Source organism: Orycteropus afer, unplaced genomic scaffold (genome assembly GCF_000298275.1).
Source record: "Orycteropus afer afer isolate SDZICR_OR568_19922 unplaced genomic scaffold, OryAfe1.0 scaffold00032, whole genome shotgun sequence".
Classification (NCBI taxonomy): Eukaryota; Metazoa; Chordata; class Mammalia; order Tubulidentata; family Orycteropodidae; genus Orycteropus; species Orycteropus afer.
Window position 1 is genome coordinate 13,137,149 of NW_006921619.1, and position 16,255 is coordinate 13,153,403.

The 16,255-nt window shown below is 38.1% G+C and overlaps 1 protein-coding gene across 1 annotated transcript in view; it reads left to right on the forward strand.

The window, feature by feature from the left end:
• Nucleotides 1-2,507: 2,507 nt before the first annotated feature.
• LOC103192915 (LIM domain containing preferred translocation partner in lipoma) overlaps nucleotides 2,508-16,255 on the forward strand; it is a 637,368-nt gene continuing 623,620 nt past the window's right edge. Inside the window, exon 1 of the mRNA XM_042780290.1 lies at nucleotides 2,508-2,706. Within this exon, the coding sequence (XP_042636224.1) occupies nucleotides 2,514-2,706 (193 nt within the window). The 5' untranslated portion in view covers nucleotides 2,508-2,513. The remainder of the gene's footprint in view (nucleotides 2,707-16,255) is intronic.

A 16,255-nucleotide genomic window follows, 5' to 3' on the forward strand; every position in this document is an offset into this window, starting at 1 on the left:
CACAGGGTGCCTTCCAGGAGTTCTGTGCTGGAGAGCTCTTGCCATCAGATTAGAAGAGCCATTCACGGTAACACTCTGTGAGGCTGCGCCCCACCAGCAGGCTGCCTGGAGGGCTGATGGGCTTACTCTGTCAGGCGAAGCATGATTTTTTTTTCTTAATAGAGTGTGTGTAATTATCAGAATGGCACCTGGACTGGGGTGGTTTGTGGCCTCCTAATTAAAGAAAGTTTCTCACAAAGGTCCATTGTAATATTGGCTCAACATTACTCCCGATGAGATATTTCTTTGTTGTGCGGGACTGCCCTGCATATTACAAGGGTTGACTATTTTTATCCTCTGGCCTTTAAATACCAGTAAATTCCCGAGATACTATGGCAACCAGTACCTTCTCTCTCATCACCCCCCATCCCCACACATTTCCAAGTGTCTCTTGATGGAGGGTAAGACTACTCCTGCCAGTCAGATGATTTTTAAAGTATATCCTCATTATACCCAGCTTCAGGAATACACTTTTAGTAGTTCCTCATTGCCTATGGAATAAATTTAAACTCCTCAGGCTTTCATCCAAAGCTGTCTATGCTTTCGTGCCATCCATGTTTTAGTTTTTTCTAGCTAACCAACCAGTTGTCATTGAGCATATTCCAACTCATGGTGATCCTGTGTGTGTCAGAGTAGAACCGTGCTCCACAGAATTTCCAGTGGCTACTTTTTGGGAAGTTGATCACCAGTATATCTTTTGAGGTACCTCCTGGTAGGCATGAACTACCAAACTTTTACTTAGCAATCAAGCATGTTAACCATTTCCACCACCTAGGGACTCATTTTACTAGCTAGCTAATGTAATTACTCTCTGGTCCAGCCACACTAAACGTAAGTGTCACATACTTTTCTGCCTGTGTAGCTTTGATAACATTGCTCAGGCCCAGTCTCTCTTCTTGGCACACAAGGCCCAATATGAATGTCTCCTCATCAAGGAGGTAGTTTTAGTTCTGGTCCCAGCAAGAACTAATCTTCTATTTTTCTGTATCCCAGCAATACTTTTTACCTCACTTGGGTAACTTATCACCTCATTTAGGTAGCTTATCACCGTTTATTTGATTTGGGAATTATTTGAACAGATTGTTAATAAAATGGAAGCTTTTTTTTTTTTTTTTTCCAGTCTTGCTAATTTAAGATTTTCTTTCAGGATAGGGCCCATTTTTTTTTTTTTTTTCCCCTTATTTATTTCTTTTAATTGTGATTTGGGTGAAAGTTTACAAAGCAAATTCACTTTCCATACAGCAACTCACATACACTTTGTCTCATGATATTGACTACAATTTCCCACAATGCAACAGCTCCCCTCCCACTTCTTCCCCATAGTTACCTCTTCCCTGTGTCCTTCCTTTCATGCACCATGCCCCCTGAGCTGTCTCTCTCTGCATGCACAGCTCTTCTATTCTCCCATGATTGTTCTCTCAAAGGACTGTATCTATCTAGTGTAAATGTTCACCTCATATGCCTGCCTCTCTTTTGCTTGGCTGGAAGCCACAGGAGTGGATTCAGTTGCAGATCTGAAGGGCAGCTGGAGCCATAGCCTCAGTGGTTTCATCATCAGGCTCTGCCAGACCAGCAAACCTGGTCCCCCTCCTTTTTTTTTTTTTCAAAATGATTTTGAGTTTTGTTCCACATTGTTCTTCCACTCTGTCTAGGATCTCCTATGGAGATCTCCCTCCGAGTGGTTGACAGTGTTAGCTGGGCACCATCTAGTTCTTCCGGTCTCACAGTCATATAGGCTGAGGAACTCATAGTGTACCAGTCCCTTGGACTAATTGTTTCCATGCATCTTTGGTTTTCTTCATCCTTCTTTGCTCTGGATGAGGAGAGACACATTGTTGCATCTAGATGGCTGCTTGCAAGTTTTTAAGATCCCAGTTGCTACTTGTCAAAATAGGATGTGGAGCAAGGTTTTGTGTAGTATGTTATGCCAGTTGAGTTTGATGTCCCCTGTGATGATGGTCCCAAGCCTACAGGGCTGACTACTCACTCGCTCTGGGTAGCTGGCTGTAGCCAAGAAGTGACCACAACCTTGTCCTTTGTCAGCTCTATTATATACCTAGGAATTCTTACAGAACATACCATACACTTGTCTGCCACAATGTCTGCCAACATTGTCTTCCAACCCTATAAATGGTCTTGGGTACGCTCTAGGGGCCATTTTTAATTCATATCTATTTCCTGCAAAGTACTAAGCTCTAAAATTGGTAACTGTTGGAAGGGAGACATTAACAACTGATGGGGGAAGTGTTCTGTCCTCTTCCTCTTTCTTGTTCTTCTTCTCTCCTTTCTTTATCTCCTCCTTGTTCCTTCCTCTTTCTTCTCTCTTCTTCCCTTTTCCCTCCTTTTCAGAGAGCTTTATCAAGATGGATGAAATTATGGGTCAAGTTGAAATAATAATGAAAATATTTTGCCACCATTTTCATGGTTCTATAAGAACAGCTGTGTTTGTTTCTTTTTAATTCCAGATTCTAACAATGTCTCATCCATCTTGGCTGCCACCCAAAAGCACTGGAGAGCCCATTGGCCATGTGCCTGCACGGATGGAGACCACCCATTCCTTTGGGACCCCCAGCATTTCAGTGTCCACACAACAACCACCCAAGAAGTTTGCACCAGTAGTTGCTCCAAAGCCCAAGTACAACCCATACAAGCAACCTGGAGGTGAGGGTAAGTCCTGGAATTTGTGTGCCTACAGTGGGAAAGTTCAATATAGTAGAAGTGATTTGGAGTACATGGCTTGTTGGAATAACATAGCTCATGAACTTAGTGTTGTTATCATAGCTCATGGACTGTCAAAGCTTAAAGAGCCCCTAAAAATTATCTGCACCTTCTTATAGGGACAAAGAGATTGAGACCTCATCGGGATGATATGATTATGATTACCCAGTGAATGAGGATTAAAGCCAAATCTGGAACACTGTTCTCTTCAGTCATAGCTCAGTGTACTTGTACTGCCTTATCCTTCACCTTCTTCCCCTTTGCCCTATAGGGATTTTTCTATAACTCAATTATCCGTCCCTCCTGCCTTTGACAAATGTCCCAAAATACTGCCAACCAGTGGTCAGATTCTTTTGCCTCCCCTGTGTCTTTTTGCTCCTCTAGACTGCTTTAGGGAGCTCTGGTAGCATAGTGGCTAAGACACTTGCCTGCTAACCAGACGGCTGGCGGTTCAAACCCACCAGCCACTCCTCGGAAGGAAGGTTGGGCAATCCTACTTCTGTAGTGATACTGCCTCGGAAACCCAAGGAGGGGTCGCTATGAGTCGGGGCCGACTCGACGGCACATAACAACAACAACAACAACAACAGGCTGCTGTAGGGTGAAGTTGTCTAGAGAGCTGTGTGGCTGTGTGTGTGAGATCTTTTGCTGATGCTTATAGCAAGTTTAAGTGAAGCTTTAATGGCAGTATATTTAGTTTATACCAAGCAGACTTTAAAGGTCTACCTGACAGTAGCATCACTTTCTTCTAAGATGCACATGTGTATGTGCACATTCACATGCTAAATCCCATGGGCAGCATAAAGAGGTCTCTACTTTTGGGCTGACAAGAGTCCATATTTTTTGCCAGAGTCCTTGACTCATCCAAACCTGTGGAAGCAATAACTTATCAATTCAAGAGCATTAGACTTTTGGGAGCTGAGCAAGAAGGGAAAGTGAAGGAGGTCCAGCCCTTCTCTGTTTTCTTCTCCAGGCCCTATATATTTTTTTAAACAAACCAAAAAACAAACAAAAACTACCCTTGTCTTGATATTATCTATTTCTTTCTTGGATGACCCTACTTAGTGTGTTTGTTTCAGCAATCTTGCTTCACTCTTTCACACTGTGTATACACCTGCTCCTGCTTATCTTCCCTGAATTCTTCCTTTAATTCTCACTTATTCCATCCTCCTCTTTGGGCTCTGCAAGTTGGAAGGTAAAGTATCTGGATTTGCATTTCCTCCATTTACTCTTTCTGTTTTCCTCCTTGTCTTCAGCTTGCTCCCTGTGAAACACTTAATAGCCTATTAGTGTTTTAGCACTGACATCTGAAGCCAGAAGTCTAGTTTATATGAGCAGTTTGGAAACTTGGACAGGGTGATAGGAAGGGTCCAACCTGAGGATAAACACCTGAGCTGTGGCTGTAAATCTTTGGCTATCCTCTCTCCCAAAAGGGCAGCAACAAGATCCATTAGGGAACTTCTCTGGATAAACAAACAGTAAAGGAAGCCCTTGATGTTCTCTGATCCTCCATTGCAATACCTGAAGTTTTATTGTCTTTGTAGGAGACTGAACCTTTGCAGTTTATCAGGGATTTAGTGGAACTGTTTTTTGTTGTTGTTGTTGTTGTTGTTATTGTTGTTGTTCATCATTCTTGAGTAATTGCAGGGCTCAGGAGGAGGATCTGCAAGAGAATTCCTCTTCACAGGGACAACAGGATCCATGCATTGATGTCCTCATTTGTTTTCTCAGACTTTTCCTTTGTCTGCATACTGGAGAGGTTTTTCATTTGTCTCCTAACTTTTGGGAAGAGCTAAAATAGACTTCCCTCTAATATGGCAAGGATAAAGAGGCACCCATCTGTCAGTGGAGGCTTTGGTGTTGCTATAATGCTCATCAGGTTTCAGTGGAGGTTCCAGAATAAGATGGACAAAGCAGAAAGGTCTGGAAACCTACTTCCAAAAATCAGCCAATGAATATCCTATGAATCACAATAGTCCAGACTGCAGCCAATCATGAGATTGGTGCAGGACCTCAGCGTTTTGTTCTGTTGTGTGTGGGATTGCTGTGAGTAGGGAGCTGACTCAGTGGAAGTTAAAAATAGATGTAGAGTAGGAAGTAAAGTTGCGAGGAAGTCTCAAAGTATTATGACAATCATTATGTACTTGAGGAGCAAAATAGGGGCAGCTTCCATGTTTGGTAGGCTAATCATTGGCATGCGTGAGATAAAGAGGAGAAAGACATATAACGGTAATGGTCTCCTTCGGGCTCCTTCACTCTGAACACTGTGAATCACAGTGAATTAGCCCTGTGGATGATTCTCCTTGCACTAAGATGTCTTGCCACCTGCCAGCTGCCATGTCTCCCAGCAACACTGGAATAATCTCTGATTTGTTTGAATACTCTTTGTCCTTTATCAACTCACCACCCCACACCTTGTTGCTTATAAAAATCCTACTTGTATCACTTTTTCCAAAAGTCCTTCCTGTTTGTGTGTCCTTAGTCAGTTGATCACTCCCTTCCTTGTATTTCTGCACACTTCTGTGATTGGTAAATTTCTGCTTTATATGTTGCTGCTCTGGCTCCTACTGCATCATTTATTAAGCACATGAAATATGTGTGGCATTATGTTATTATTATTACCACTACTACTAAAACCAAAACCTACTAGTACTACTTTATTGCCTTCTAGCAATAACTCTATGAAGTAAATGTTGTTCTTCCATATAAAGAAATAGAAGCTTAAAGTGGGGAGAAATCATTCTCTGGATTTCATGGCTAGTAAGTCTTTGAACTGAGGCTATTGCCTTAACCAGTCAGTTACATGACTTAACCTTCTATTTTTTTTGTGCATGTGACACATAAAATAAAACCAAGGTATCTATGCTGTCAAGTTGATTCTGACTTATTCCTAAAGAATGGAATAGAACTGCTCCATAGAGTCTATGAGGCTATAATCTTTTTTTGTTGTTGTTTTACTTTTATTGTGGTGAAAACATACAGAAAACATTGGCCAACATAACTTCCCCATTTACAGCTCAGGGACATTGATGACATTTTTCATGTTGTGATACCATTATTGTTATCCTTTTCCAAAATATTCCACCACCAGTAGCATAAATTCAATGCCCCACAAACAAAAACTTCCCCTTCCCTTCTTGCTCCTAACCCTGGTAACAACCAACAATCTTTGGTGTGTGTGTATATACACTTGTGCACACACACACACACTTTTTTTTCCTAACTTATCTAGGAATTTTTCCTCACCTCCTCTCCTATTCCTGATACCAACAGTTTCCTTCCATGTATAAACCTTTTCTTGACTTTTACAATAGTGGATTAATAAAATATTTGTCATTCGGTGATTGACTATTTCACTCAGCATAATGTCCTCCAAGTTCATCCACGTTATGTGATGTTTTGCAGATTTTACATTATTCTTTATGGTTGCATAGTATTTCATTGTGTATGTGTACCACAATTTGGTTATCCGTTCCTCAGTTGATGGGCACTTAGGTTGTTTCTATCTCTTTGCTATTGTGAATAGTGCTGTGATGAACACAGGTGTGCAAGTTACTCTTCGTGTCCTGCCTCACACTTTTAGGATATATACCTAGTAATAGGAACGCTGGAACAAATGGTATTTCTATTTCCAAATTTTTAAGGAATTGTGATACTGATTTCCACAGTGGTTGTATCATTTTACAATCCCACCATCAGTGTATGAGAGCCCCATTCTCTCCCCATCCTCGCCAGCATTTGTTATTTTCCATGTTGTTGAACTTTGCTGTTAATGAAGAGTGAGATAGTATCTCATGGTTGTTTTGATTTGCGTCTCTCTAACGGCTAATAAGTGTGAATATTTCTTCATGTGTGTCGGGTTTCTGAAAATTTTCTTTGGTAAAGTATCTGTTCATGCCTTCTGCCCATTTTTAAATTGGATTATTTGTGTTTTTGATGTTGAGGTGTTGCCGTTTTCTATAAATTTTAGAGTTAAGTCCTTTGTCTGATATGTCTTTGCTGAATATTTTTTCCCATTCTGTAGGTTCTCTTTTTACCCTTTTGAAAAAGTCTACTGATGTGCATAAAAGTCTAATTTTTAGAAGGTCCCAATCATCTAGTTTATCTTCTATTGTTTTTGCATCTTGGATTATACTTGATAGTCTATTTATACCATAAATAGGGCCCCTGAGTTTTCCTTTGTTTTTTTTTTTATGAAATTTATAGTTTTTGGTTTCACATTTAAGTCTTTGATCCATTTGGAGTTAGTTTTTGTGTATGGTGTGAGGTATGGATTTTTTTTTTTTTTTTTGCAAATGGATATCAATTGTTACTAGCACTATTTGTTAAAGGGACTATCTCCTCACCATTTAATGGATTTCGACTCTTTTTTCAAATATCAGCTGACCATAGGTGGATGGATCTGTTTCTTGATTCTCAGTCCTGTTCCACTGGTCTATGTGTCTGTTGTGGTACCAGTACCAGGCTGTTTTGACTACTGTGCCTGTATAGGAGGTTTTGAGATCTGGGAATGTGGGACCACCTATTTTGTTGTTCTTCTTCAGTAATGCCTTGCTTATCTGAGGTCTCTTTCATTTCCATATAAAACTAGTGATTGGTTTTTCCATATCTTTAAAAAAATTGATGGGATCTAGATTGGGATTGCATTGAATGTATAGATTACTTTGGGTAGTATTGACATTTTCACAATGTTCAATATTCCTATTCATGAGCTTGGAATGTTCTTCCATTTAGGTAGATCTCTTACAGTTTCTTGAACTAGTGTTTTTAGTTTTCTTTGTATAGGTCTTTTGTGTTCCTAGTAGGATTTAGTCCCAAATATCTTATCTTTTTGGTAGCTGTTTTAAATGACATTGATTTCCTTATTTCCTTTTCAACAGTCTCTTTGCTGGTGTAGAAGAATCCAACTGATTTTTGGATGTTGATCTTATATCCTGCCACTATGCTAAATCTTTCAATAAGTTCCAGTAGCTTTCTTGCTTAGTCTCTTGGGATTTCTATGTATAAGATCATATCATCTACAAATAGGAATGATTTTACTTCTTCCTTACCAATTTAGATGCGTTTGATTTCCCTTTCTTGCCTCATTGACCTGACCAGGACTTCCAATACAATTTTGAATAGAAGTGGAGATTGAGGGCATCCATTTGTGTGGTTTCTGTTCGCAGTGGGAATGGTTTCATTTCTCTCTCCATTGAGAATATTATTGGCTGTTAGTTTTGCATATATGCCCTTTATCATGTTGAGGAATTTTGCTTCTATTCTTATATTTCTGAGAGTTTTTATCAGGAATGGATATTGGATTTTATCAAATGTGTTTTCTGCATTGATTGATATGATCATGTGGTTCTTTTTCTTTATTTTACTTATGTGATGTATTACATTGATTATTTTTCTCATGTTGAACCATCCTTGCATGCCTCACATAAATCCCACTTGGTCATGGTGTATTATTTTTGATATGTTGCTGGAATCTGTTGGCTAGGATTTTGTTGAATATCTTTGTGTCTATATAGGGAGCTCTGGTAACATAGTGCCTAAGGCACTTGACTGCTAACCAGAAGGCTGGTGGTTCAAACCTACCAGCCACTTCTTGGAAGGAAGATGGGGCAATCTACTTCTGTAGAGATACTGCCTCGGAAACCAAAGGAAGGGTTGCTATGAGTCGTGTCTGATTCGATGGCATGTAACAACAACAACAACATGTTCATGAGGGATGTTGGTCTGTAGTTTTCCTTTCTGGTGGTGTCTTTACTAGGGTTTGCTATCAGGATTATACTTGCTTCATAAAATGAATTTGAGAGGATTCCATCCTTTTCCATATACTGGAATAATTTGAATAGGATTGGTGTCAGTTCTTCTCTGAATGATTGGTAGAATTCTCTAGTGAAACCATCTGGGCCAGGATTTTTTTTTTGTAATTTTTTTATAACCTGTTCAATTTCTTCTTTTGCTATGGATCTATTCAAATTCTCTGCTTCAGTCTGTGTTAGTTTAAATTAAGTAGTGTGTTTCTAGAAATCTTTCCATTTCTTTTAGGTTTTCAAATTTGTTTGAGTATATTTCTTCATTGTTGTTGTTGTCATGTGCTGTCGAGTTGGACCTGACTCATAGCGACCCCTCCTTGGGTTTCTGAGGCAGTATCACTACAGAAGTAGATTGCTCCATCTTTCTTCCGAGGAGGTGGGTGTGAACCACCAGCCTTCTGGTTAGCAGTCAAGTGCCTTAGCCACTATGCTACCAGAGCTCCCTCATAGTATCCTGATATTATTATTTTTATTTCTATTGATTCTGTTGTGACATCATGCCTTTCATTTCTTACTCATGTTATTTGCATCATCTCCTTCTTTTCCTTTGTTAATTTTTCCAGTGGTTTGTCAATTTTATTAATCTTTTCAAAGAACCAACTTCTAGTCTTGTTGATTGTTTCTAGTAACTTTCTAGTTTCTGTTTCATTTATTTCTGCTTAGATTTTTATTATTTCTTTTCTTCTGGTCTTTTTTCTAATCATTGGAGATTGTGTTAAGGTGTTGATTTGGGCTCTTTGTTCTTTTTTGATGTGTATATCTATTACTATAATTTACCCTCTGATCACTGCTTTTGCTGTGTCCCAAGGATTTTGGTATGTTGTGTTTTCATTCTCACTAGACTGAAGGAATTTTTTAATTTCATTTTTTATTTCTTCTATCACCCAGTCATTTTTGAGGAGTGTGTTACTTAGTTTCCATGCATATTTTTCTGTTGGTCTTCTAGAGTTGATTTCTAATTTTGTAGCATTATAATCTAAAAAGATGCTTTTCAATATTTCAGTGTTTTCAAATTTACTGAGGCTTGCTTTGTGTCCTAACATATAGTCTGTCCTGGAAAACATTTCATATGTGCTGGAAAAGAATGTATATTGTACTGTTTTTGGGTGAAATGCTGAGGCTGCAATTTTTATGGATATAGATTGCCCTATCTTTGTGTCACTGAGTGGCTGGTGGGTTTGAACTGCCAACCTTTCAATTAGATACTGAATGCTTAACAACTGCACCACCACGGTTCTTCATCTAGTAACCAGGCCCCATATTATGGCAATACTTCCCTATTTTCCCTACAGCAATATAAGCATTATTTTTCCCTTTCATCAGTTTCTCATTCATCCCTCTGTTCCTCTTGGCTCTTTTCATAGTACTGTGTTTATAGTAAGTACAGTGAATGGTAAAATGTACCTCTGTAGGTTCATTTGTATGAACGTATATTTAAATGGTTGGTGAGTAGCTGGGTGAGTGAGTATACTGATCATTAATTCATCTCTTGGAATGAGTAGGCATATTGGAATATGGCATCCTCATTTGAAGCAACTCAGTTTCATTTATTTTCTATAGTTTGATTCTTCCTTGCCAACCTCTTTTTTAACATTTTTAAAGCATGTGTAAGAAGAATTTCTCTTGACTATATACATTTCTGAAGACAAATAAGGGGAAAGTTTCAGGGATATTCATACTTCATTTTGAAATTGAAGGTGCATCTCTTTGCTGTATGTTACTGGGTATTTGCTTTATTTTATATCTAGTAATAAAAGTATTAAGTGTCAGGATTACTTTGCTTTGTATTTAATTTAAATACAATCAGGGTATTTCTCTGTTACTTTAAACATTTTTATACTTCATATCACATTTATGTTTAAATTTTATACAGTTAGATTCCTAGTTCTGCTGTAACATAATACCACAAAGTGGCTTTAATGAAGAAAAACTTATTATCTCACAGTTCTGGAGGCTTTACAGGCACACAGGTTAAGACTGCAACACATATTTTTTGGGCATAGAATTCAATGCATAACAGTAGGTAATGTAGATATTATTTACACAGTAAATTGGTGATGCTGGTGTTTTGTACCTGGGCTCACATTCTTCTTTGCCTGTAGCACACACTCTCTTCCTATTTCTAGCTCTTAACATCTTTTAATTCATAGCTTGAATCTCAACAGCAAAGACAGAAAGTTAGAGATAGTAGAGATCACTCAGCCAAATTTTTTCTTGGTTTAAATGTGCAAATTGTGGTCTGGAGCATGTAAGTTATTTACTTAGAGGGTCACAGCCCATTGGGACTGCATACTGTATTCTAGTCAGAACTGTTCTTTAGTCCCCATAATTTCTTCATGTATCTTGGACAATTCTTAAAGCATTATACCTTCTTAAAGAGTTACTTGTAAATGAGTCTGTCTCTGAACATTTGGAGCTAGGGACAAGCACAGCACCTAGCAAGGCATTTGACACATAGTAGGTGCTCAATAATGTTTGTAGAATTGAATTGAGAGCTAAGCCACAGCTGTGCAAATTTGCTTATCTAAGAGTATAATCTAGCTTCTCTGCTAATTACCAGGCTCTGTGGTTTTCAAGCAAGAAGCCCTGGTGGTGCAGTGATTAAGCATTCAGCTGCTAACTGTCAGGTTGGTGTTTCAAACCCACCAGCCACTCTGTGGGAGAAAGATGTGGCAGTCAGTTTCTGTAAAGATTACAGCCTTGGAAACCCTTTGGGGAAGTTCGACTCTGTCCTGTTGAATTGCTATGAGTCAGAATCAACATGATGGCAATGGGTTATGGTTTTTCAGTTCAACTTACATATTTAAATTACTTTTATATTCCTAGACCTATTCCTTGAAGTTTTTGTTTAATCACTGCTTTCTCGAAGTTACTGATTATATTTCTCACTTTTGTATTATGTCTGTAATCTTTGAGGTTTATGCTCTCATTTTTTAACTCTGACTGTGAAAGTGGAAAAGTGCTCACATGTCTTCAACATCAACTCATATTTTTCTGTTACCATATGTTATAATTTTCTTTTGTAAGGCATTCTGCTACTAACCTTTTTCTAGTGGGTTTTTGCACACTTAAAAGTGGGGTATACTTTTTCCCAGTTATTATTTCCTTAGGATATAGGGTCCTTTTATTTTGCTCCCAAAGCAGAGTTTACAGTGTTTACAGTGTTATGTCTGTATCATTTTTGGTGAAATGATTTGGTTTTATAGTTATAATTTGGTTTCTTTAGTCTTCAGCAGTGATGATGCAGACAAGGAAGCACTGTTTTTATTCTTTGTACATGAGAATGAGAAAAAGTTTGAAGATTACCAATTTAGTTCTTTCCTTGGTCAGACTTGAAACTCACCCTGAGAGGGATGGGAGTGGATTGCCCAAGGTTACCTAAGTGTTTAGGGTTGAACTGGGTCCAGAAATCAGTTTCCTTCAATGTGCTCATTCCATTTCTCCACCATTTTTGTCTGCAATACATAAGACAGGGACTAGATTGCTATGAGTTGATGAGTCTTGCATTGTTGATACTTTATGGTGAACTAACCTTTAGGGACAAGAAGTCATGTATTCTGGCTTACTGTTGTTGTTACTTGCTGTTAAGGTAGGCCCTGACTCATGATGTCCCTGGGTATAATGTAACAAAACTGCCAGGTCCTGCATCATCCCTATGATAGGGTGGTTGCAAACTGGACCCTTTTGATCCATCAAATTTTCATTGGCTGGCTTTACCAGACCTTTCTTCCTAGGCAGTCATATCTGTTTTCTCAGCAGCTCTTAAATGTGAGGGAAACTGATGGGCACCTATGGCAGAGTATTTGGGGAATAATTGAGACTGGGTTTTCTCCAACATTTTTATGTTGAACACATAGTCCAATGTGTTGCCAGCCCTTTTCTTACTGTTACTAAAATACTTTTGCTTTTTTAACATGGAGTAACAAATAGACAAGGAGCTCTGGTGGTGGAAAATAATGTGATAGGGCTGATTATGAGCTTTGAACAGTAATATATAATCAGACTCACTGTGGGCTCTTCTTATTCTGGAATCCTATAATCACTGTTCCTCATCATGAAAGGTGAATCTTGCCTGTGACTTTTGAGATACAGGTGGGACACATGTTCTTTATATAGCCCTGACTGTCCTGTTAAACTGCTAGGCATAACAGAAGAGCAATTGCTACATCTCTGATGTTTGTTATAATTTTATAATTACACATGATGTGTCATGAGGACAGTCACAAATTTATTGAAACATCAGGAACTCTAATGAGACTTGGATTTGACTGACATGCCCCTTGTCTGGTTCAGGGTAAGTATCTTGAACCTCATCTATCACTGTAGAGTGTAATACATAGGCTTTAATTTTCAGGTCCCGGGGGAAAAAAAAGGACAAGCTGTTCATGCATTAAAGAAAGAATCAGATAATAATTGTATTAATTTGCTCTCTACATTGCACATTCTAGAAGAGAAAATACCTTGTGATTTTCTGGATGATGTCAGATCTTGCCAAATATTCATAGCCTTACTGACAATCAAACAGCCAAGGTGCAGCACTGGATTAATGCTCAGGGCATTGACTTTCAAGTCTCAGTACTACCACTTGACCTTGGATGTAGCATTCTTTTTTTCTCCTCTTGTACAATTTCCTTAATTTATAAAATTAACTAGTAACATTAATGATAAGAACTGTTTAGATGATCATACAGAACAGTAATTGTGAAAATACTTATAAAGCATTAAATACCATATAACTTTGAAGGATTATTATTATATGTTTATTTACCAATTTAACTATTGATTTAAAATTGATTTTGTGCCAGATACTCTTCTAGGTACTAAAGTAATAATGGCAGTGAGCATAAAAGAATGATCCTTGATTTCATGGAGTGTACTTTCTTACTATAACATACACAACTTGTTTTTGCTAACAATATACAATATTAATAATTACAAAATGACATTTCTTTAATAAATACATTTTATAATCATATGTGTATTTTTACTACTAATTAGATTAATTAATTATATTCATAAATAGTGACATCTGCCATTATTTTCTAATGATGGTAATGGGAATCACAGTGCTTCAATATTCCATAATCTAAAATTCTAGAACCAGGGTGTTATGGATTGAATTGTGACCCTCAGAAATAAGTTTCATAAATCCTAACCTCTTTGCCTGTGGTTATAATCCTGTTTGGGTATGTGTTATATTTGTTATGTTAAGGAGTCATGATTAGTGTAGGTGTATCTAGAGTCGTTCTCTTTGGAGATGTAAAAGAAATTAAACAAGTGAGTAGACGAAAGATGGGGTGAGATAGATTACAAGACCTATGGTCTGACTCAATGGCATATAACAACAACAACAACAACAACAACATGGAGATCTGTAAGGAACCAGGAAGCAAAAGCTGAAGAGGCAACAACTTTCTCCAGAGCTGAGAGAGAGAGAGAGAGAAAGCTTTCCCCTAGAGTCAGCACTCTGAATTCTAACTTCTAGCCTCTTAAACTGTGAGAAAATAAATTTCCATTTGTTAAAGTCATCTACTTGTTGTATTCTTATTATGACAGACTAGATAATTAAAGCAGAATTTGTTATCGGGAATGGAGTGCTTCTCTAATACCTATCTAAAATGTGGAAGTAGTTTTGGAATTGGGTAATGAGTAAAGACTGGAAGAGTTTTAAGAAACCTAACAGTAAAAGCTTAGATTGCCTTGGAAAGACTGTTGGTAGAATTATGGACATCAAAGGTGATTCTGAGGAGGGTTCAGAAGAAATTGAGGAATCCAACCCCCATTCCTGATCACAGCTCTCAGCAAAATAGGAATAGAAGGGACATTCCTCAACATGATAAGGGCATTTATGCAAAACCAACAGCCAACATTATACTCAGTGGACAGCCTGAAACCATTCCTCTTGTGAACAGGAACCAGAGAAGGATGCCCTCCATGACCACTTCTATTTAGCATTGTACTGGAAGTCCTAGCCAGGGCCACAAGGCAAGAAAGGGAAATCAAAGGCATCCAAATTGGTAAGGAAGAAGTTAAACTATCCCTATTTGCTGAAGATATGATCCTATACCTAGAAAACCCAAGAGACTCAGTCAAAAATTTATTGGAACTAATTGAGAGATTTAGCATCATGGCAAGATACAAGATCAACATCTAAAAATCAGTTGGATTCCTCTACACCAGCAAAGAGATTGCTGAAAAAGAAATAAGGAAATCAATACCACTTACAATAGCTACCAAAAAAATAAAATACTTGGGGAAAAAATCTTAACAGGGACACAAAAGACTTCTACAAAGAAAACTATAAAAACTACTTCAAGAAACCATTAGAGATCTAAATAAATGGAAGAACGAACCATGCTCGTGGATAGGAAGATTGAACATTGTGAAAATGTCAGTTCTACCCAAAGCAATCTATACATTCAATGCAATGCCAATCCAGATCCCATCAACATTTTTTAAGCATATGGAAAAAAAAATAATCACTAACTTTATATGGAAAGGAAAGAGACCTCAGGTATGCAAAACACTATTGAAGAAGAACAAAGTAGGAGAGCTCACACTGCTGGATCTCAAAACCTACTATATAGCCACAGTAGTCAAAACTGCCTGGTGTTGGTATAATGACAGACACATAGACCAATAGAATAGAATGAGAACCCAGAAATAGATCCATTGACCTATGGTCAGCTGATCTTTGACAAAGGGCTAAAATCCATTAAATGGGGAATAAAATGTTTGTTTAATAAATAGTACTGGCAAAACTGGACATACATTTGCAGAAAAATGAAACAAGATCTGTACCTCACACCATACACAAAAACAAACTCCAGATGGATCTAAGACTTAAATGTAAAACCTAAAACCTAAAAATTTCTCAAGGATAAGCTAGGGGCAAATTTAGGGGACCTAATATATGGCATAAATAGACTATCAAGCATAACTCAAAATGCACAAACAGTAGAAGAGAAACTAGATGAATGAGACCTTCTAAAATTTAAATTTTTATGTGCTTCCAAAGACTTCTCCAGAAGAGTCAAAAGAGAACCTACAGATTAGGAAAAAATATTGGCAATGACATATCTGACAAGGGACTTATCTCTAGAATTTATAGAAACCTCCAACACCTCAATGAGAAAAAGACCAATAATCCAATTGAAAAATGGGCAAAAGACTATGCAACCCTAAAGAATTTCCTAGAATCTGCAAAACAACGCACAATGTGGATGAACTTGGAGGACATTATGCTGAGTGAAATAAGTCAATCACAGAAGGACAAATATTGTATTACTACATTATTGTAAAAGTCAAGGAAAGGTCTATCTATGGAAGGAAATTTTCTTTGTTGGTTACCAAGGGTGGGAGAATAAGGTAGGGAACACTGTTAGATAGGTAGAGATAAGTATTTATTTGGGTGAAGAGAAGGGCAGTGTACCAAATGTGAGTGATCAACATGGTGGCATTGAAGATGAGGAAGACAGAGAGAGGTACATGGGAGGTACAAACAGTAAAGATGAACCCTTTTGCACACAGAGTACTGCTTTGTCAGTGAAGGCAAACATGGGTATATGGGTAGATAGATGCGTGGACAGGCTGAACTATTATGTATGACTCGGAAGGAAGGTTGGGCAATCCTACTTCCGTAGTGATACTGCCTCGGAAACCCAAGGAGGGGTCGCTATGAGTCGGGGCCG